The following is an 18854-nucleotide window of genomic DNA, read 5'->3' as shown; positions in this document are numbered from 1 at the left end:
CTGGATTCTTACATTATCTGGAAGTATAGTGAAAAAATCAATGAATCTGGTAAAACAGCCAAGAAATTCCTGATTTTTTTTTTCCTCCTAGTACTAAATTTGTTTTTTAATTGAGTGGAATATATTTAAAGAGATGATTTTGTAACCCATTGTCTTTCTATAAATGCTTTTATATAAGCTCTAGATGTGTGCATGACTGTTGGAAAAATGTGATGTCCTTAGTCCTGTGAGAATTTACACTGTTTTTTAAGGGAAATGTAATCTTGGCTCTGCTGGCTCATTGTATATGTATTAACTCTATATAATGTAGCATAATGTATTAAATCTACAAATTTCCTGATCACCTTTCTGGTATTTTCCTCCTAAAAAGTGCAGGAGAAAATAGTATCTTTATTTCTGATCATAGAATCATAGTATTCTACTGCTTTAACTAGAATTCCATTTCCTGGAAAAACAGGTAATTTAATGGTGAAGCAGACTGGGAAAAACTAAATGATAAATTTCCAATCAGAGTCCAGCGATATTGACTGAGTGATTTTGCTTGCTACATTTTTGTTGACAAATGTTTACATAAAGAGTTGTTGGTTTCCCGTTCTCACCTGAGCTTGGGAAACTCATGTAACTTTCTATTGCTTTAGATCCCTCTAAACACAGAGGTTGTGTTTAGAGGTTGTGTTTAGTACCCTTTTCTGGTACTGGCACTTCTTGGTTAATTAACATTTTTTTTGTTTATAGGAATGTTGGCTTGAATAATATTTGTCTCTGTGTATATTCGGTGATATGTGTGTGTGTACATATGTATGTGCACAGTCTTATTAAGGCACATTTGGATTTAAACTACTTGTTTTATTTGCATGTAATTTATATGTAAATCTGAAAACAAATAGGAAAATATTGATGTAAATTTGCAAAATAACCTTTGCAAATGTATTTCATAGTTCGATAAATCCTGATTTAATCTCACTCATCTAAAAAAAAAACTTTCTGTCAGATCCATTCTCCAGGGCTGTTAAATGGGATAAAATTAAGCATGTGTACAGACACCTAAACAGTGAGAAACTGCAAAAGTTGATTTTGTTCTTTCTACTCTTAACAGTGAACTTACTTGAAAGTCATGCACCAGTGCAGTTTTTTACCATTAAAATTAGGGGCACTGTGTTAAATTTAAATTGTAAAATTACGTGGCACAGATCTGAATATGACTTTATGACATTGCTGCAGTTTGGTAGCTCTTGCTGTTTATCTAACCTTCAGTGAACTGCAGTGTTGTGTTGTCAAACAGATCTGCTTATTAATGCTGAAATTGTTGATGTCAGTCTTAAAGATCATTTCTTGTGGGACCTTGCCAGTATATTCGGAAATAAAAATCCATGTTAAAGCCTTTTTTTTTTTTTTAGCAATCAGGCAAAGTATAACTTTGTTTCTGAGCAATGAAAAGTACAAATTCCAGACACCAACTTTGTTACATCTGTAGAAAAATCTATAGGTATGCAACATGGATAGCCTGTATTCATTTAAGTCCCTTTTTCTTGAGATATGTTATTTTACTTGGGGGATTTTTCTTTAATGTGGTAAGAATGGGAGACATATTTTACTATCTTGTGACATTTCATTAAAGTTAGGATCAATAGAAATATGTGAAAATACCTTTTTGGCCATAAATGGCTGTGCCAGTGTTTATACAGACTTCTTGTATTACATCATAGTAACCTGGATAAAATCATGTTTATGCCTGCTGCTCTGCTTTGTCATCTTTTTGTGTCCTTGGCCTTACTTGCTTCAGTGAAATACTTTGAAGAATTTTCTTTAATTATGGCAAAGGAACTGTTGATTTCCTGTAGAAATGGTGCATGGGCTCACTGGAAATTGCTTGCTTTATTTCCATGTAATCTCGCAGGCGGTCTTCAAGATACAGAGGTGGCTTTTCCTAATCAGACAAAAATCTCATTAGCTTCCAGATGAGACTGGTGTGAGGAAAACAACATGCAGCCTGGTGTGGGTCTGGTGAGGACACAAGGAGCGTAACCTGAAGTCAGAGCAGAGCTGTTGGTGAGCCTCAGCCCCCCAAAGGAGTGTGAGACTCCTCTGGACAGCTTTTTGTCTGGAGGTGAGATTTGCAGGGGAGGTTGGAGTCCTGTTTAATAAAGCAGCTGTTCATTAGCTGTTATCCTTAGGAACTTGCAGAAATCCCCATAGGTGGCTTCCTGTAGCTTTCGTGTCCCTCCATACTTCAGTCATCTCAAGGTGCTTCCTCACGTCTTGTCAGAGCTTCGTTATTCTCCCCAGCTCTCCAAGTGTTTCTGCTGGACTGGAAGGAAAGAGTACTGTATTTTTATTTCTGAAAATTTGTTAGAAACAAACTATAAAAGATTGTGAACACAGGGTGGAAAGGGATAACAACTCTGAAATCCTGAGGCTCAGTGAAGTTGCCTCTGATGCTGGCATTACACCTCTTCATGGAAGTGCCTTGCATTCAGCTCAGCTTCCAGAAGCATAAGGAACTCCCTTGCCTGCTGCAGCTTCTCTCTACATTGTGACTGCTCTTTTTTTCAGGTAAAACCGAGTTCTGTCATCCACTGTTACTGTATTCAAGTCTCCCTCTGCCCCAGCTACTCAGCAGTGCTTATGGCAGCATTTCCCATGGCCTGCCTTCTCTGTAGTTTCTTTACTGCTGAGAGCTGTGATAGTTTACTTCCCCCCTTCCTCTTTGAACGCTGCTGTGTTAGCTGATGGCCACAAACTTTCACTTCTGCAGGTGCCACAGTGTTCTGATCAGTTGTGCTCACCCATCTCTGATTTGGTATTTATCACATGCAGGAATAATGACCTAAGGTTTAAACTCATCTGCTGTGATTAGACCTTGGCTTTCAGCAGAATGCTTTAGAAGTTAAGCTTTTACTTGTTTGTCTAGTGTAATAGCTAGCTCATTGTCTTTGAGTAAGTGTTACAAGGTACACTGCAAAAGGAGTGGGAAGATGTGGAATGTATTCTTAATGCTGGCCATAATACATTAAATAGATTCCATAAATGTTTCTGGTCTTCTTTTTTTTTTTTTTTTTTTTTTTTTTTTTTTTTTTTTTGTTTTTTGTGTTTTGTTTTGTGGTTTTTTTTGTTTTTTTTTTTTTTTTTTTTTGGTTTTTTTTGGTGGTTTTTTTTTTGTTTGTTGGGTTTTTTTGTGAGTAGTTGGAACTAAGGCTGTTGACAAAGCTGTTCCAAAATCCCCCAAATAACCAAAATCCAGTTCATGAATGGGCACTTGCAAGTCCAAGGAAAAGATCTCTCTGCTTAAAAAAAAAAAAAAGATCAAGCTGAAAGAAAGCACAAAATGTTTTTTAAGGTTAATAACCAGTGCAAGTGATCAACACTTCTCAGAATGACTAATATGTGCATGTTTGTTTTAGTTTATTTTTACTGAGGAGAGGTGGGTTTGGGTTTGTTTTAGTTGTTTTGGTCTGGATTTGTTTTCACTTTGGCTCTGCAAAAGGACGGCTTTGTTCTACCAGTGCAGCCCAAAGAAATAAAAATATGAAGAGAGGTTGTTCCCATATCCAAACCCTGCACCTGCTCTGAGCAGGGTAATTGCTAACAAGCTGCTCTCTTTTTGAAATGCCAGTTATCCAAAGAGCTGACAGAACCCTGCATTCCTCTGAAAGTGGCATTTTACAATGACTCTGAAAAGAAGTGCCAATGTTTTCATGAATAAAGATATTGACCGGGGAAGGCAATTGTGTGACCATAATCATTGAGACAAGAACTGCAGCAGCAGGATCTTATAACACAGTGGATTGTAAAGGGAACGTGAGTGATGAAAATGATAGGTACTTATGCAAATGGATTAGAACTATCCTGTGCCACTTTGTGGATCTGTCTTTTAAACTCTCTTGCTATCTAGGCTGTGGGATTAGTCAAAAAAACAGCTGGGAAGGAATGGACACAATCACTTAATCACAAAATCAGAAGGCTTGCTGGGGTAATTTCCCTTCAAATAGCACACTGCAAACCCAGGGCAGGTAGTACTTAATATCAGTTGCAAGCCCAGCTCTATAAAGAGCTTTGGAAAGACTGCAATCTTTCTATTATAAGTGTATTGAGTCTGTCTTTTAAAACACCTGAAATGTGACATGAAGTTATTAGTCTTTTTTTTTCATTTGTCACCTTTTCTTTATGTTTGGGGAATGCAAATGGCAAGAGTTTAATGAAGTGATATTGTTGTGATTACATCTGAGCTGCAGAGTAAGACTCATTCTCATTCCTACTGCAAAGCAAATTACGTTTGCTTTTCCTACTCTAATGCACTTTGCCCCTCAAATTCTTGCCAAAATAAGGGAGGGCTGTGATTCTCCTTAGTGCTTTTCTCTGTAGGCTTTGTCCTGGTGACAGAACAGCATAAAAAAAAAAAGAAAAAAAAAGACAAAAGAAAGGAGATGATTTATTCAGAGCATCAGAAGATGCCATGCTGGCAGAAACTGCTACAGCTCCAAAATACTACAGCCCAAATCTGCTACAGCCCAAATTAAGCTCCTCTAAGATCTTTCACCTGCCTCAACACAAAACCAGGCAAGCACCAGACAGTGCTGCAGCTCAGTGCTGGTGGATTTTGTATTCCAGATAAGCACAGTCAGGGGTAAACACCAATGTGCATCTGCAGACCTGGACTGTCAGGCACGTCAGCTTGGTAAAGTTCACTCTGGACTGCAGAAATTATGGTAGACTTTCTGCATTTAGTTTGAGCTGAACCCAGCAGAAGTAGTTAAACTGCTTGAATTCTTGTTCTTAGCTTTATTATAGAGAAATGCATATTTTCTGCATTTGGTTGATCACACCATTTATCAGCTGGGTTGATGCAGCATGGGCAGGAGCTCTGTGAGAAAAAGCAGTTTGGTTAAAAGCCAGCTCTCAGGGTTAGCTTGTCTCTGAAAGTTTGGGTTTCACTTCTTCTCCCAAAGGGGATGCTGCATTTTAACTACCCAATGTCTTCTGGAAGAGCCTGGCAGAGGCACTCAGTAGTCCTCAGGCTTTAAGCCAGTGCCCTTCCACATGCCTTCTCCCACCAGGCATTCTGCTGTTGCTTGTGGCACTACTTCCAGGCTGAAATTGTACTGTGGTTTACACAAAGAGTTTTCCAAGAAATCCGGAAAATGCTGTTAGGATAATTCAGAAACCTGACTTACTAATGCAGCATGTTATGCCAATATTTTCTGACCTTTCGTTCTCTTACAACAACCTTAGTTGTACTCACTTGCTAGAAAAATTATGTCTTAAAGACTTTTTATCCTCATTGATTAACAATAAAACTGTGCAACTCAATAAGCTTTAGGAAGGAAGCTGTGATTTTTTTTTTTTTTTTCTGGTTATACTGCTTACAAGAAAGATTGTAAGTTTATTCAGGTAGAAATATGGAAATATTTGAAAGTTTTTTGTGTGTTCTACTACGTCTCTTAATTCTGAGTGATTCTTTTTCTCAAATCAATATCCCCAATACTACTTAAAATATGTGCTTACATTTCTGTGTGAAGGGATAAAAATATTTTTAATAAATCTAGCTGAATTTAGTTTCATGTTTTTATTTCTATTGTAATAGGAACTTAGGTCTTCTTTTTAGTCTCATGTAATACAGCCATTATGGAGGCAATTTCATAGTTTTTTATTCTAAAAATGAAACACCCGTGTCAGAATCTGTCTTTCATTCAAAAACAGAGAAAAGCTCAGAAATGCAGAATGAGATTACAGCCTTCTGGGACAGCGTCACAGCACTGGTGTGTGATGGAAAAGAGAGTGCCATGGACTTGTGCAAGGCTTTTGTCACTGTCCCACATGGCATCCTTGGGACCCTGACAGGTCTGAGAGATGAGCCTTCAAGTTCCACAAGGCCAAGTGCGAAGTCCTCCGTATCTGTTGTGGCTGGGCAGAGAATTGATTGAGAGCAGCCCTGAGGAGAAGGATTTGGGGTGCTGCTGAATGAAAAGCTCAGCATGACCCAGCAATGTGCACTTGCAGGGCAGAGGTCCAGCTGCATCCTGGGCTGCATCCCATCCATCCCCTGTGGGCAGCAGGGCAGGGAGGGGGTTCTGCCTCTCTGCCCTGCTCTGGTGAGATCCCAGTGCTACACCCCAGATCTGCACCCAGCTCCGGGGCCTCCAGGGTTGGAAGGGTGTGGACCCTGTTGGAGGAAGTCCAGAGGAGGTCCCAAAGATGCTCAGAGGGCTCTTGTGCACAGACAGGCTGGGAGAGGTGGGGATGTTCAGCCTGGGGTAGCAAAAGCTCTGTGAAAACTTTAGAGTAACTTGTAAAGGGGTTACAAGAGAGCTGGAGAGGGACTTTTTACGAGGGCTTGTAGTGACAGGACAAGGGAAAATGGCTTTACACTGAAAGGGGCAGGTTTACATCAGACATAAGAAAGAAATTCTTCCCTGTGAGGGTGTGGCACTGGAACAGGCTCCTGGGAGAAGCTGTGGGTTTCCTGCCAGTGTTCAAGGCCAGTCTGGATGCCAGTGTTCAAGGCCAGTTTGAGCAAGCTGGTTTAGTGGAAGGAGACAGGGGGGTTGGACTGAGCTGATCTTTAAGGCCTCTTCCAACCCAAACTGTTTATGTTTCTGTGCCATAGACTGTGATATTCAAAGCCATGTCTTGCTGCTGCTTCAAAGATTTTCATGGCTGTAGTGAATCAGTTCATCATCAGCCTGTAAACTGTGTTTGGAGATGGATTATATATCTAGAAAACAGCCTTGAAAAGGAGAGAGAAAGATGCTTCAGCTTATTCAAATTATATTTGCTTTGCATATTTGCTGGATGTACTTTTTCAGCATTTCCCTTTGAAACACCTTGTTTTGCAGTGGCAAGTGGGCTGCAGATGGGTTGAAATGACTCATGTTTTCCTCTGACAGCCTCAACCTGTCCTTCCTCCCACACCCAGGCCCTGCAAGTTTTTGATTTAGCCTTTCTTTTGGTTACCGCTGCAGGATTTGCAATCTCTGTGGTGCTGTATCACACATATGGTACATGCTTTTGTAAAACCAGTCTTCTAGGGGTCTTTGCAACAGAGGTTGAATGGAGACAATCACAGAGCAGGAGCTTTAGGCTTTGTCCTTTGGTTGCATGCGTTGAGATCCCTGATGGTGAGTGCTTGTAGGCTCTTGGTAAATGTGGTCTTCAGCATTTGGCAGCAGTAGCCACTGGAACCTCTAACATTGGTGTACAGGAGTTTTGTGCAAGCAGTGTTTCATTTTTCTCTTTGTTTAGAAAGAGAAAAATGTTTTAGTAAGGTGCTACTCAGTCACAAATTACATTCAGAAATATGTATTAGTTGAGGATTGTTTCTGGCAGCAATGCAATTAAATGGTTTGTGAAAACGCTACTATAAATAATGAGAAAACTTGCAATTGTATTATTCTTTGCTCAGCCATTTTCTGATTCATTAGAGTTAGACTGTAAAATCTATAATAACATTATAGGTAGTGTTGTATATAAACCACCATATTCAAGAGCTGGTATTTTTTCAAACCACATTAATAAAAGAGCCTGTTTAGAAGATTAAATCCTTAAATCTCCATCTGTGTCTGCATTGTTGTTATGTGCCAGTTAGCAGATAGTTATGGGGAAACTACGTGGTGTCAAAAGCTTCTCATTGTATGGCTCTCTGTGATGTTTCCTCTTGAACACCTCTATCTTCTTGTCACACTCAGAAATCACAGCGTCTGCCCTGCCACTGATACACAGCCCAAAGATCTCTTTAACTGCCTTTTGCTTAGGGCCATTTCAAAGCAGCACGAGGCTAAAAATATTTTATTGTTGAAGGACTGCAGCTTACACTGTTTTAAAACTTTGTAGGTTACAGTCCAAGAGTTGCATTGGTTAGCATCAAAAAAGTTAATTGGAGATGCCCTCAATAGTGACTGTGCTATGAATTCACTTTATTATAGTAATTTTTCTAATATTTCATCAAATATTGTTTGTGTACAGTAACTTCATAAATGTCTTACAAGAATATTGTCACTCAATATCAAAATACCATCATGACCTTTAATAATTTCTAATATAATAATTTGATACAACTTGTAATTTTTATCCAAATATTAAAACTAAATATCTTCATTTGAGACAAGTTCTTGTTTTTATGCCAGTCTCCAAGTTTTCAGCTAGCTGGAAACTCTTCTTTCTCACTGTGGGTACCATTAAGTTTTGTATGCTCAGTACTTGATTCATCTCTTTGATATTCTCCTTGCACAAATTTGCAGAACTATTTAAAATGAAGCTTTATTTTTAGAAACTGAACAATATTAATGTCTGCAGAGGATAGTAAGGACTTGGTACATTTTTTAGAAGCTTTGGCACATTCATCAAGTTGTCCAGCTTCTGTCATTTTAAGTCAGTTCTTTGGAATAGGGTTTCACAATGCTCTCAGGGAAACTCCAGTTCTCTCACCAGCACTTGGTTCTGTGAGCTTCTAAACTGGACTCTGTCTTAAACTGGACTCTGTCAGATGTCATTTAAATAACGCTAACACTGTGATGTTTAGAGTAAGTTTGTGTTTCCTAGACTGTGCTATTAACACTTTAAAATAATTCTTACTTAAGGGAAAATAATGGCTTGGATCTGAGTTCACCTGCAGGACACAGAAATTCTGTATTATTATTATAATTTTGTATTATTTTGGAAAAGCTGTGGATCCCTGCAATCCACATGGCCAGGACTGTCCAGAGAGGATGGAACCATGTGATGCTCATGACCTAGGGATCCCCAAAGGGGCTGGAGCAGTCATGCAGGCCTTGAAAGCCCATGTCTAAGGCTACACAGGCTGTGATAATTAGTATTTCACAAGGGAGGAAAGAAAATGAGGGAAGCAGGCAGGCTTGAAAGTGGTTGGGAAGCAGGGGCAATGGGGTGGGGAAAGGAGGCAGATGCCAGGAGTTCCTGTTTACACCATTTTTTCCCCCCTGAATGCTGAAGACAGGAGTCCTGAACTTCAGCAGAAACCTCACAGGTATCTCAGACTTGTTGTTGGTTGTGGTAATCTGGTTCTTCCCCACGGTGATCCCGGGAAAGCTGCAGAGTTCAGCGTGGGAGGGATTGGCTACAAATGCTGCAGCTGCCCTCATCACTTCTGCGTGCTGTGGTTGAGCATCAGCCACTGCGGGGCGAGTGTCAGGAGCCAAGAGGAGATGTCTGTGATCATGGAAGGCTCAGTGGCTCCGGCAGGAGCCACTGAGCCTTCCATGATCACAGACATCTCCTCTTGGCTGCCACTGCCATTCCCTGCCCTGCTGTGGGGAGGGCCAGGCTGGCACCTCTCAGGTGAGGGAGCAGCTCCTGGGGGACCAGCCATGGGTAGGGGCTGCACTGAGGAGACAGAGTGGCTGCTCTGCCACTCCGGTGAGAGTAAAAACCTCAAAAATGAGCAATCCCAGGCAGGCTGGGCAGCATGATGGGTCCAGGGGGCAGAAGATGTGTTGGGAAAGTGGGGACGTTCCTTGCTGGGAGCTGTGATGTGCTGAGGACTGCTGTGAGAATTCCCTGGGGCATTGCTTACAGATGGTGTTAGGCAATTCCCCTTTTATTTTCTGGAAAAGAGGGCCAGGGAGAGAAGGTGTCTTATATAGGTAGAAATGAACCAGCAAGGGGTTAAAAGAAACAACATTAAAAAATTAAAGACACAGTTGCTGCTGTGGGTGATGTGTGATGCTGAAGTGGTGCATGTGAGCCAAGAAGGCACAAGAAAATTACCACTTTCTGTTAAGACTTACCCATTTCACACTTATTATAACCCAGAAATGCAAAATGAAATTATGTGTATGTGAAAAAATTCTACCATGCTTTTGGAAGCTTGTAAAACATAGCAGGAGGTGGTTTTTTTTTTTTTTTTTTTTTTTTTTTTTTTTTTTTTTTTTTTTTTTTGGAGGGGTGTGTGTAGTATTACCATAGCATTTAATTATAGCAAAATAAAATTAAAGCATTTACCATAGCAAAAATAATATTTAATTAATAATTTGTTAATTATTAATAATAATTATAATTTATTAAATAAAATTAAGAGTAACTAAAGGCACATGCAATTGTGTCAGAGAAACAATTCTGCTTGCCAAATCTAGATAGAAAAAATACTGTTTTCTTTGAGGGAAGGTTGGGGTTGTAAGAAACAATTGTACCAGTTTTGTCATTGTGTTGTTAGGTGTTTATGTGCTGTTTGGTCTCAAACTGTACCATGAATGTGGGCAAGGCATGGCTAGGGTTGAAAATATGTAAATGGTGCCTGGCAGGAGTTAAACGTGTAAGCACAGAGGGTGTAGGCTTAAGTGCACTGCTAGTTACAGAAGCATTCGTTTCACATTTGTTATAAGCTACTGTTGGTTTTTTATAACTAATAGGGGAGCAGTTTACAGTTGATCTACTGCACAGAGAAAAAGAGCTTGTAGCTTCAGATGGAATGGTTGCAGCCTCAGGCAGTTTTGCTAATGCTTTCTATTACAAATAAGTTTAATAGTGTGCATTAAAAGGGATGTGTATTTAAACCTTTATGGTCCATACCATGTTAGGTGGAATTACAGTAAATTGCTACATTTCATTTCTGTAATTATCTTATAAACTGCTAGTTGATATTGTCCTGAAGTTTATGTTCAGGACATTTTAACACCAGTTGTATTTTGGACAGCTTGCATAAGATCATTTGATTGTCTCTTAGGGGTACAAAATTACATATCTATATTAAAAAAAAAGAAAAAAAATCAATTAAAAAAGCATGAGGGTTGCACATGTTTGGATGACTCTGTGTATTGTGGAGAAGGGAGGGATCATGATCACCTCCCGTGCACATTATGAGCATGCACAGAGCAATTTTCCTATGGCTAATAGTTCTGGAAATGTATGTTTAAGAAATGTGCTCTTTTCCTTTTATTTCATTTTTTTCCATTCCTGTAGGAACTTGGAAGTAACAGCCCTCCGCAGAGGAACTGGAAGGGAATTGCTATTGCGCTGCTGGTGATTCTAGTTGTTTGTTCACTCATCACTATGTCAGTCATTCTTTTAACCCCAGGTAACCTTCTTCTTTATTTTATCTTATTAAAGCTGTATGATTCATAATGCAGTCATCAAAAGCAATGAATGTTAAAGTGTCTCTTGCCTTTAAGCATTCTTAACTTGTGGCTATTGTAAATTTGGTGCCTGTAGGCACTCGGGAGCTGCTAGAGGCCTTGTGGAGCAGAAATATTTGGGGCTGGGAATAGGTCCTTAGGATTGGCCTTGAGGGAGCTACAGCAATCCTTGTGAGCCTCAGTAGGTGTGAGCTGACTTCAAGAGTTTGTTGTTGGTTTTTGGTGTAATTTCAGATTCACAGATGAGCTAGGAGAAAACTGAATGCCATGGAAAACTGATTCTGAGAATGCAACTTCTCACTCAGTCATGAACATGGATCTTCCATCTGCACATGCACAAGCTTCTTCCCTTTTCTTTCTTTCAGAAACAATAAGGGGAAAGTAATGGCTCAGTCAAAAAAAAAAAAGAAAAAAAAGGGAGAGGGCAAGAAGTAGACAAAAAGAGCAAGCACTGTACAAATTAAAAAAAAATAATCTTTGAATCCTTTTGCCAGTATTAAAGTTAGAGTGTAAAGTAGCTGATGTGCATGGCATGCCTAGATAGTAAATATTGGTCTGCAAATATTCTGCCATTCAAGTGCACAGTTTGTGTAAACCAGAAAGTTAATGAAGCTCTTTTCAGTCAAATAATGGTTCCAGGCTGTTTGGCCACGAGATGAAATCACCGAGGGAAGCTGTGCATGAGCAAGTACAGCAGCAGAGTGCTGCTGCTTTAAAGGAAGGTGGTGAGGCTAAATGGAAAAGGATCAAAAAGCTTTGCTTGTCAGAGGGGATGAGGCAGCTGGAAAGAGGATGCAGGAACACTATGGATAGTCTGCTTCCCCTGTTTTGTATAAATATCTAGTCCTTATGCAGGGTGCTGTCCCAAATGGCTGTTTGCTTATTTCCACTTAGATCAAGTTGAGAAAAATAAAAGCAAAGTTGTGCTGCTGTGGTCTCAGTGAATAGGAGCCTTCTTCAGGGAATAATAAAAAAGAGGTTTTCAGAGCACGTGGTAGTGTATCCTGGTACACTTTAAGAGAGAAGACTGTTTTTTGTTTCAAGGAGAGGTAGGTTTTTTTTTTTTGAAGACTTGTAAAACATCAAGTGTTTGCTGGAATCTACAATAATAACTTTCAGTTGTGGGTCTTATATCTGTATAGAATTAGTTATGATGTAAAAACATAAACTGAAGTCTTTGAAGGCACTCATGGAAAAAGAATAAACAACCTAGGGGAATGTTAACTTAAAAAAAATATGTTAAAAAAGCTCAGTGGATTATGACATCTCTGAGGTTGTTTCAAAATCCAGAGATCTTGGTTGAAAACTTGTGTAAGCTGGGACCTACATTTCAGTTCAAGTCATGCAAGTGAAAACTAGTTCTGTCAGCTCATATGCTTTAAGATATCCCATAGAGACTGATATAAATTAAAACCTTTCTCCCAGAACAACCTAGGTCTGTAAAACTGGGCTTTCCTGTGGCTTGGAAATGCTTACCATGGAAAGCTTTGAGGTGCATTGTAGGATAGATAATTGCCCTTTTTCGGCCCTAATCATTGCTGTTCTCCCTTCACTTTCATTATTATTTTGTTTGATTATTGAATTAATATGAATTATGAATTATTATTAGAATTAGATTATATTATTAGCATTATTAATGGTTTGGGAAGTAGGTATTTTGCTACTCTGTTGGCAGGTACTAAGCTCTATAGCTGACACTTCTTTGTCATGAATATGTGTTAAGATCACTTTGGGATGTCCAGTATTTGAGGGGAGGAAAAAAGTAGAGACCCCCCCTGATGTCTGGCTATTGTGAAGTGCTTAGTTCCAAGTTGATGCTAATTTGTTATTATAAATATTTGGGTTTGAAAATCCTTCTCATAAAATATAATAGGTCTGAATGAAGATATTCAGTGCAAATGTCCCTTGTTACCTTGGGATGTTTCAGTGTTCATTTCTGGTACTATTTTGAGCATCAGAGAGTTCTCTCCCTATTTAGTTCTGCCTGTATGGATGGGTGCTTTTTAGATTTCATGTAAATTCCCCTAAACACTGTACATCATGCTGCTTCTTTTTATGGAAATGATGATAATTTCAGATGGTTATGGCTCAGAAGCATGATTTTTTTCACTGGCATTTTTTGGAGGCAGAAGTGTACTTACTGATATGCCAAACACAACTGCAGCAATCTCTTTTGCCTGCAATTATTTACACATTGTTTTGTCCACAATATAAGAAACTCTTAGGTCTGTGTACACTAACAGTTGTCGTTCGACTTCTCTCAAATTTTGAGCAACAGCTTTCCTGCCTTTTCATAGAGGGACCAATGCTTCCATATGGGATAGAATGTTTTTAAAAGAAAGTGTAATTCATTTGCAAAAGGCTTCAAAGAGGCTTTAGCTTCCACTAAACATAGAAACTATATTAAAACTAAAAGGAAATGTTTGATTTTCTTTTTGTATTATCTTTTATTACATGAAATATAACTTGACTATACAATACTAAGCAGGATCTCTGTTGACATGGAGATGTATTTTGACCTATTAATATCTTGGTTTTTGTTCAAATCTGAAACCTCTGTGTTACAATTATGGCTGTGGTTTGAGTAAATGTATGGTACCAACAATATTAGTAACATTTCTGATCACTTTATCTTGCTTTTAATCTATGATAACACTCAGAATCTTTATAAATGTCTGAGTGTTCTCTACAAAGAGATGGAAAAGTGGAAGAACAAACCATCCAGTGATGTAAAACATTAGTGGTAGAGTCTGAATGAATTCTCAGCTCAATAATCACTTGTTGGTGCTCAGGAACTCTCTGTGAGCCCCCGTGGACTAAGGAGTACATTAAATAAACCCCACTGCTCCCAGCAAGTAGAAATTGCTACACTGCTCCATACCTGGGAGTAGAAGGCTTGCAGGCAAATATCCCTGCTGGTTTTCTTCAAAATTAGGAAAGTGCAATGATAAAGAAAGTGCACAGAGATGCCAGAGAATGAAGTTGCCCTTGTTAAAGCAGAGGACTGGCTTGGAAAAACTTGGAAGTTTCAGAACAGGAGCCTGTCTGTCCTCTGGGGCATTATGAATCTAGTGATTTTTGTTTAATATGGGAATAATCTTATAAATATGTCTTTATATTGGGAATTAGTGGCCAGTGCAGAAACACAGGTGACTGTCCATGAGATGCCATCATTTGGTTTGTATGTCAGTATAAATATAACACATCTTCTGCTTTTATTCTATTTCATGTTTTTGAGGTTTCATCTCACACCTGCGTATACTGAAATAATCTTAGGTAGATGTTTAAGATATCAGTGCCTTTAAATCATTCCTGCCTTTGAATCAACTTGTTCTTGCTTTGCATCATGACAGTATGTTCCACCTTGTAGGAATTATGTGAAAACCTCTCTGATGAGCCACTGTTGATCTTTATCTCAAAACTGACAAATGTTCAGTTGAAACTATTAGCAGCTGAAAGCTTCTATATGAAAAACCACTTAAGAGCAGCCTAAGGGCTGTATGGATTTGGCCTCCCCTGTACAGGTGTTTTGCCACAACACTTACAGCTGTTTTTCCCTTTTGGGACTATCAGTAGTTATACCTTCCTGTTAACTTACAGTTTCTGAAGGTGTGGAAGACTCAAATGCTTTTTCTAGGGCTTGCTTACTGAGATATTGATGTTGGCATTTAAACCATGCCTGCTGATGTGTGCACTTACTGTTGAGCAAAGGAGCACCTACCTAATCATAGATCCAAGGAAAACTCACACATGATAGGAAAAAAGGACACTTTTTCAGAAAAATTACTTTAGAGAACATTTAGGTTAGACAAACGGTCAGAAAATGCTTTCTGTGGAAAGGGTTCAGTAAAATCAAGCTCTGGGAAGAGAATCCATTTGGATTATGTCCAGTAGATAAACTGTTCAGGGTTAGGACCGACCTCTCCATACCCTCTCTCATACTACTCTTAAAGGAAAGGAAAGCAAACAACAATTTTTTTTTTTTTTTTTTGGTGTTGTGGATATTCACTTGCAAGAAGGTTCAAGTTTCTGTTCAATTCTGTACAGACTCCCTGTAACTACTGTAAATTGGCAGGCAGGTTTTGATATCCGACTCTTTTCTGTCAAGTTTTCTTCCTTTGTCATGATAACACAAAGTGAGCCATGCTAACTCCCAGCTACACCTGCTACCTTGCATACAGTTTACTAGTGGTGTTTTTCCACTTTTCAGATGGCATTTAACATAAAGCCTTTATCCTAATTTCTATCATAAAACCTTTTTTTTTTCCACAGAAAAGTCAGTAGGGAGCTTCAGTTAATGGCATACTACAGTACATAATTATTAGTTTTATTTGCTACGTTAGAAGGCAAATTTTATGAGGTGTTTAGACTACATTTAACCTGCAAAAGTAATATCCTATAAACTCATGAAAAGTAGCAAGGCCATTAATTTCAAGTTTTGGAGTCTCCTAGTTTAGTAAGCATAAACAGGTTTGTCGCTTTGAATTAATACATACCAGTATTTAAACTGTTTATAATTAGATGTACAGCTAAAAACTCTTTAGCATTTGATTTTGTAATCTTGTGTCATTTGCTATATATATATATATATATATAGATATAAAATTTCAGACTGAAATACAGAAATCTATGGTAAATAGTGTGAGAACATTGGAAATATCATTCTTTTAAGGAATAATTCAATAAAATTTACAGGGAAATGAAAAAGAGATAGTAGGCTATTTTGTAATGTAATAAATACAAAGTAGTAAAAGGAAGTCTTTAAAATGAGACAAGTATATCCTAGAATCAAGGATTAGTTTGGGTTGGAAGGGACCTTAAAGATCATCTCATTCCAACCCTCCTGCCATGGGACACTTTCCACTATCCCAGGTGGCTCCAAGCCCTGTCCTGGTTCTGAGCACTTCCAGGGATGGGGCAGCCACAGCTTCTCTGGGCACCCTGTGCCAGGACCTCTCCACCCTCACAGGGAAGATTTCCTTCCTAGCACCAATCTAAACCTGCACTCTTTCAGTTTCAAGCAATTTCCCCTTGTCCTGTCACTCCATGACTGTCCAAAAGTCCCTCTCCAGCTTTCTTGGAGCCCCCTTAGGTACTGGAAGATCCCCTAAGGTCTCGCTGGAGCTTTCTCTTCTCCAGGCTGAGCAGTCTCAAATCTCCCCCTGTCTCCATAGCAGAGATACTGCAGCCCCCTGAGCATCTTTGTGGTCTCCTCTGGACCTGCTCCAACAGCTCCATGTCCTTGTCACTTGGAGAAGAGTTACCAGCAATGTGTTCCAGGAAACTTCTGAGTTGGTTATGCCCTGCTGTGCTGCCCCCCCCACAAGAGGTATTGGGTGGTCAAAGTCACCCACAAGGACCAGGGCTTGTGGATGTGGGGACACTGCCCTTGGTCCTCCAGCTGGGGTGGCCTGTAGCAGTCCCCAAGGTGACAATAATGTCACCTGTCCCCTCTTTAATCCTGACCCATAAGGTTGGCTCCTCATCCATCCTCAGGGGTAGCTCCATGCATTGCAGCTGGTCCCTGACACAGAGGGCCACCCCTCCTGTTCTCCCCTGCCTCTGGGTGTAACCATGGTGGGGTGCAACTAATTTGTGCTTGTGCTCAGTAAAGATTAACCCACTCCTGTTTTGAGGGTTCCCAGGATGTGTAATTCACCCTGTTACAGATAAACTGGGCATCTGAGATACTGACAGAGGGCAAAGGTAGAACTCTACCTTTTACAAGGGTTACAAACAGAGCTCCGTTTTGGTTAAAACTTAGCATTAGGAAAAAAATACTTCTAAAACATCTAAAACATCTTGTAATACTTCTAAAACATCTTGTAAAGTTGCTTGAAGATGCAATTTTTTTTTAGTTTACAAATGCTAACCATAGTTTAAAACTTACTTTAAGATCCAGCTTATATCGAGACTTCTTGCAAGGATGTGATAGAAAACAGAGAGCAGAGCTGATGTTCCTTTCTTCTCTAATAGCTTCTCTGTACTCAGCTGATGTATTGTTTTAGTGATTTTTATTTAAGTAGTTGGAAAAAAATCTGTCATAGGTAAGGCAATCTTTGACAACATAACAGCTTGTGTGAGCTTGATTGCTACTTGGCAAACTGGCAGGAAATAAAGGGTCACAATAAGTAGAAACAGACTCAGGTAAGGTTAGAAGGGAAATACATTTGGAATTATAAACAGCATCAGAAATTGGTGTGTGGAATCCAAATAGGTGATGGAAAACAGCTTGTGGAGGGTAGGTTGTCAACAAGGCTGTGGAGAAAGGGGATAATGGGCATGAGGAGAGCCCAGTGTTTGGTGCTGTTAAGTCAGAAGCAGTGTTTTGAAGGCACAGGAATGTATTTGTGGAGCTGAACAGAGCACACATAACAACATGTACTTACTTTGAAGATAAAAACACACTGTGTGGCAGGAGCACAACCTAACAAGGTCCCACAATGTGTAAACAGAGGGATTAGGTATAAATCAAGAGAGATAATGTTGCTCTGCTGTAAATCTCCAGTAAGACTGCAAGTGGAATATTGTGTCCCATGCTGGACTGGCAGATGAAGAAAAAAAAAATCTAAACAGACTATTTTGATTCCTAGAAGGCAGGAAGAGGACAAAAAGCTTATTTAAAGATTAGAATGTTTGTCTTATGAGGGAGGATTTGGACAACTCTGCATGCTTGGCCTTACAAGACATGAAGTGCAAGGAGAGTTGATTACAGTGGGTGAGTGCTTCCTGGAGCCCTGCTGCCACCTGCGAGGGAGCAACATGCAAAATGCAGCAGAGCTGTGGTGTGAGCAGCTGGGAGGGCCTTGTGGCTCTTGTAAATTCATGATGAGCATTAAAAGGGAATTTCTCTTCAGTACACCAAGGATGCATCTTATTAACATCAGCTGAAGTGACTGCAGCGGGCAGTGCTGACATATAAAGGCAAAAATATCATATTGCTGTTGATTCCAGTAAGCTTTCTGCTGGCCCTCTAATTGAGAAATTTGGCTGAATAAAGACCAATAACAAAACTAGTGATTGACTTTATTCTCTTTGAAGGGTCACATTCTCATCCAAAATGTATTACAGAATATGACCTTTACAAAACAGGTTTCTTTGTTAAAAAAGTCCTGGTAGCATCATGGGTTGACACAAAGATAACAAGATTGCTGCCTGACTGCTCTGATGGCAGATACTCTCTTTGTATGTGGCTATCATCAGAGCACTGTTTAATATCAGTAAGGACAAAATCTGCCTAACCCAAAGTTCCCCTCATGGAGAAGGAGAGAAAAACTCGTAGAGAAGAGAAAGAGTGCAGTAATTTATGGTAATGTGCCCAATATTACAAAATTCTTTTAAAAACCTGGCTGGGCATTGGACTGGATGTGTGGGAAGTGCACAGGTGCATCTTTTTGCACAGGCAAGAAACAGCACAGCTTTTGGCAGCTGCTGTTCTAAACAGCCTGAAGCAGGCAGGTGAAGTGCAAGCTGCTGCCAGGGACTATTGCTTGGAAACTTGGTGGGTTTGTCTTTTGACACTAAAACTTTTCCTTTAATAGCAATGGTTCAGTATCACCACTGTTAGTGCAGCAGTTCACTATTGAATCTTCACTACTTATTTTTTTAGCTTACAGCACAAGAACACTGATATTTAGCAGAGCTTTTTTAGTTTTCTGAAGTGTGGAGATGGTTTTAGATGCAGGAAATTAATTTTGTTTTATTTAGTTTTGTTTTGTAAGTCAAGGTTGGCTAATGTTCAGGAGCACAATACTCCTGGGTCATGTTTGG

General features: G+C 39.4%; 1 protein-coding gene across 2 annotated transcripts in view; it reads left to right on the top strand.

Annotated features, from left to right (window-relative positions):
* The window catches only part of DPP10 (dipeptidyl peptidase like 10), a 440196-nt gene that overhangs the window by 233483 nt on the left and 187859 nt on the right, over positions 1-18854 (top strand). For both annotated transcript variants that reach the window (XM_053982682.1, XM_053982681.1), the window contains exon 2: positions 10912-11026. In XM_053982682.1, the coding sequence (XP_053838657.1) occupies positions 11002-11026 (25 nt within the window). In that variant the 5' untranslated portion in view covers positions 10912-11001. The remainder of the gene's footprint in view (positions 1-10911; positions 11027-18854) is intronic.

Source organism: Vidua macroura, chromosome 7 (genome assembly GCF_024509145.1).
Source record: "Vidua macroura isolate BioBank_ID:100142 chromosome 7, ASM2450914v1, whole genome shotgun sequence".
Classification (NCBI taxonomy): Eukaryota; Metazoa; Chordata; class Aves; order Passeriformes; family Viduidae; genus Vidua; species Vidua macroura.
The sequence above is the reverse complement of the archived record's forward strand: the minus strand, read 5'-3'. Positions and strand labels throughout refer to the sequence as shown.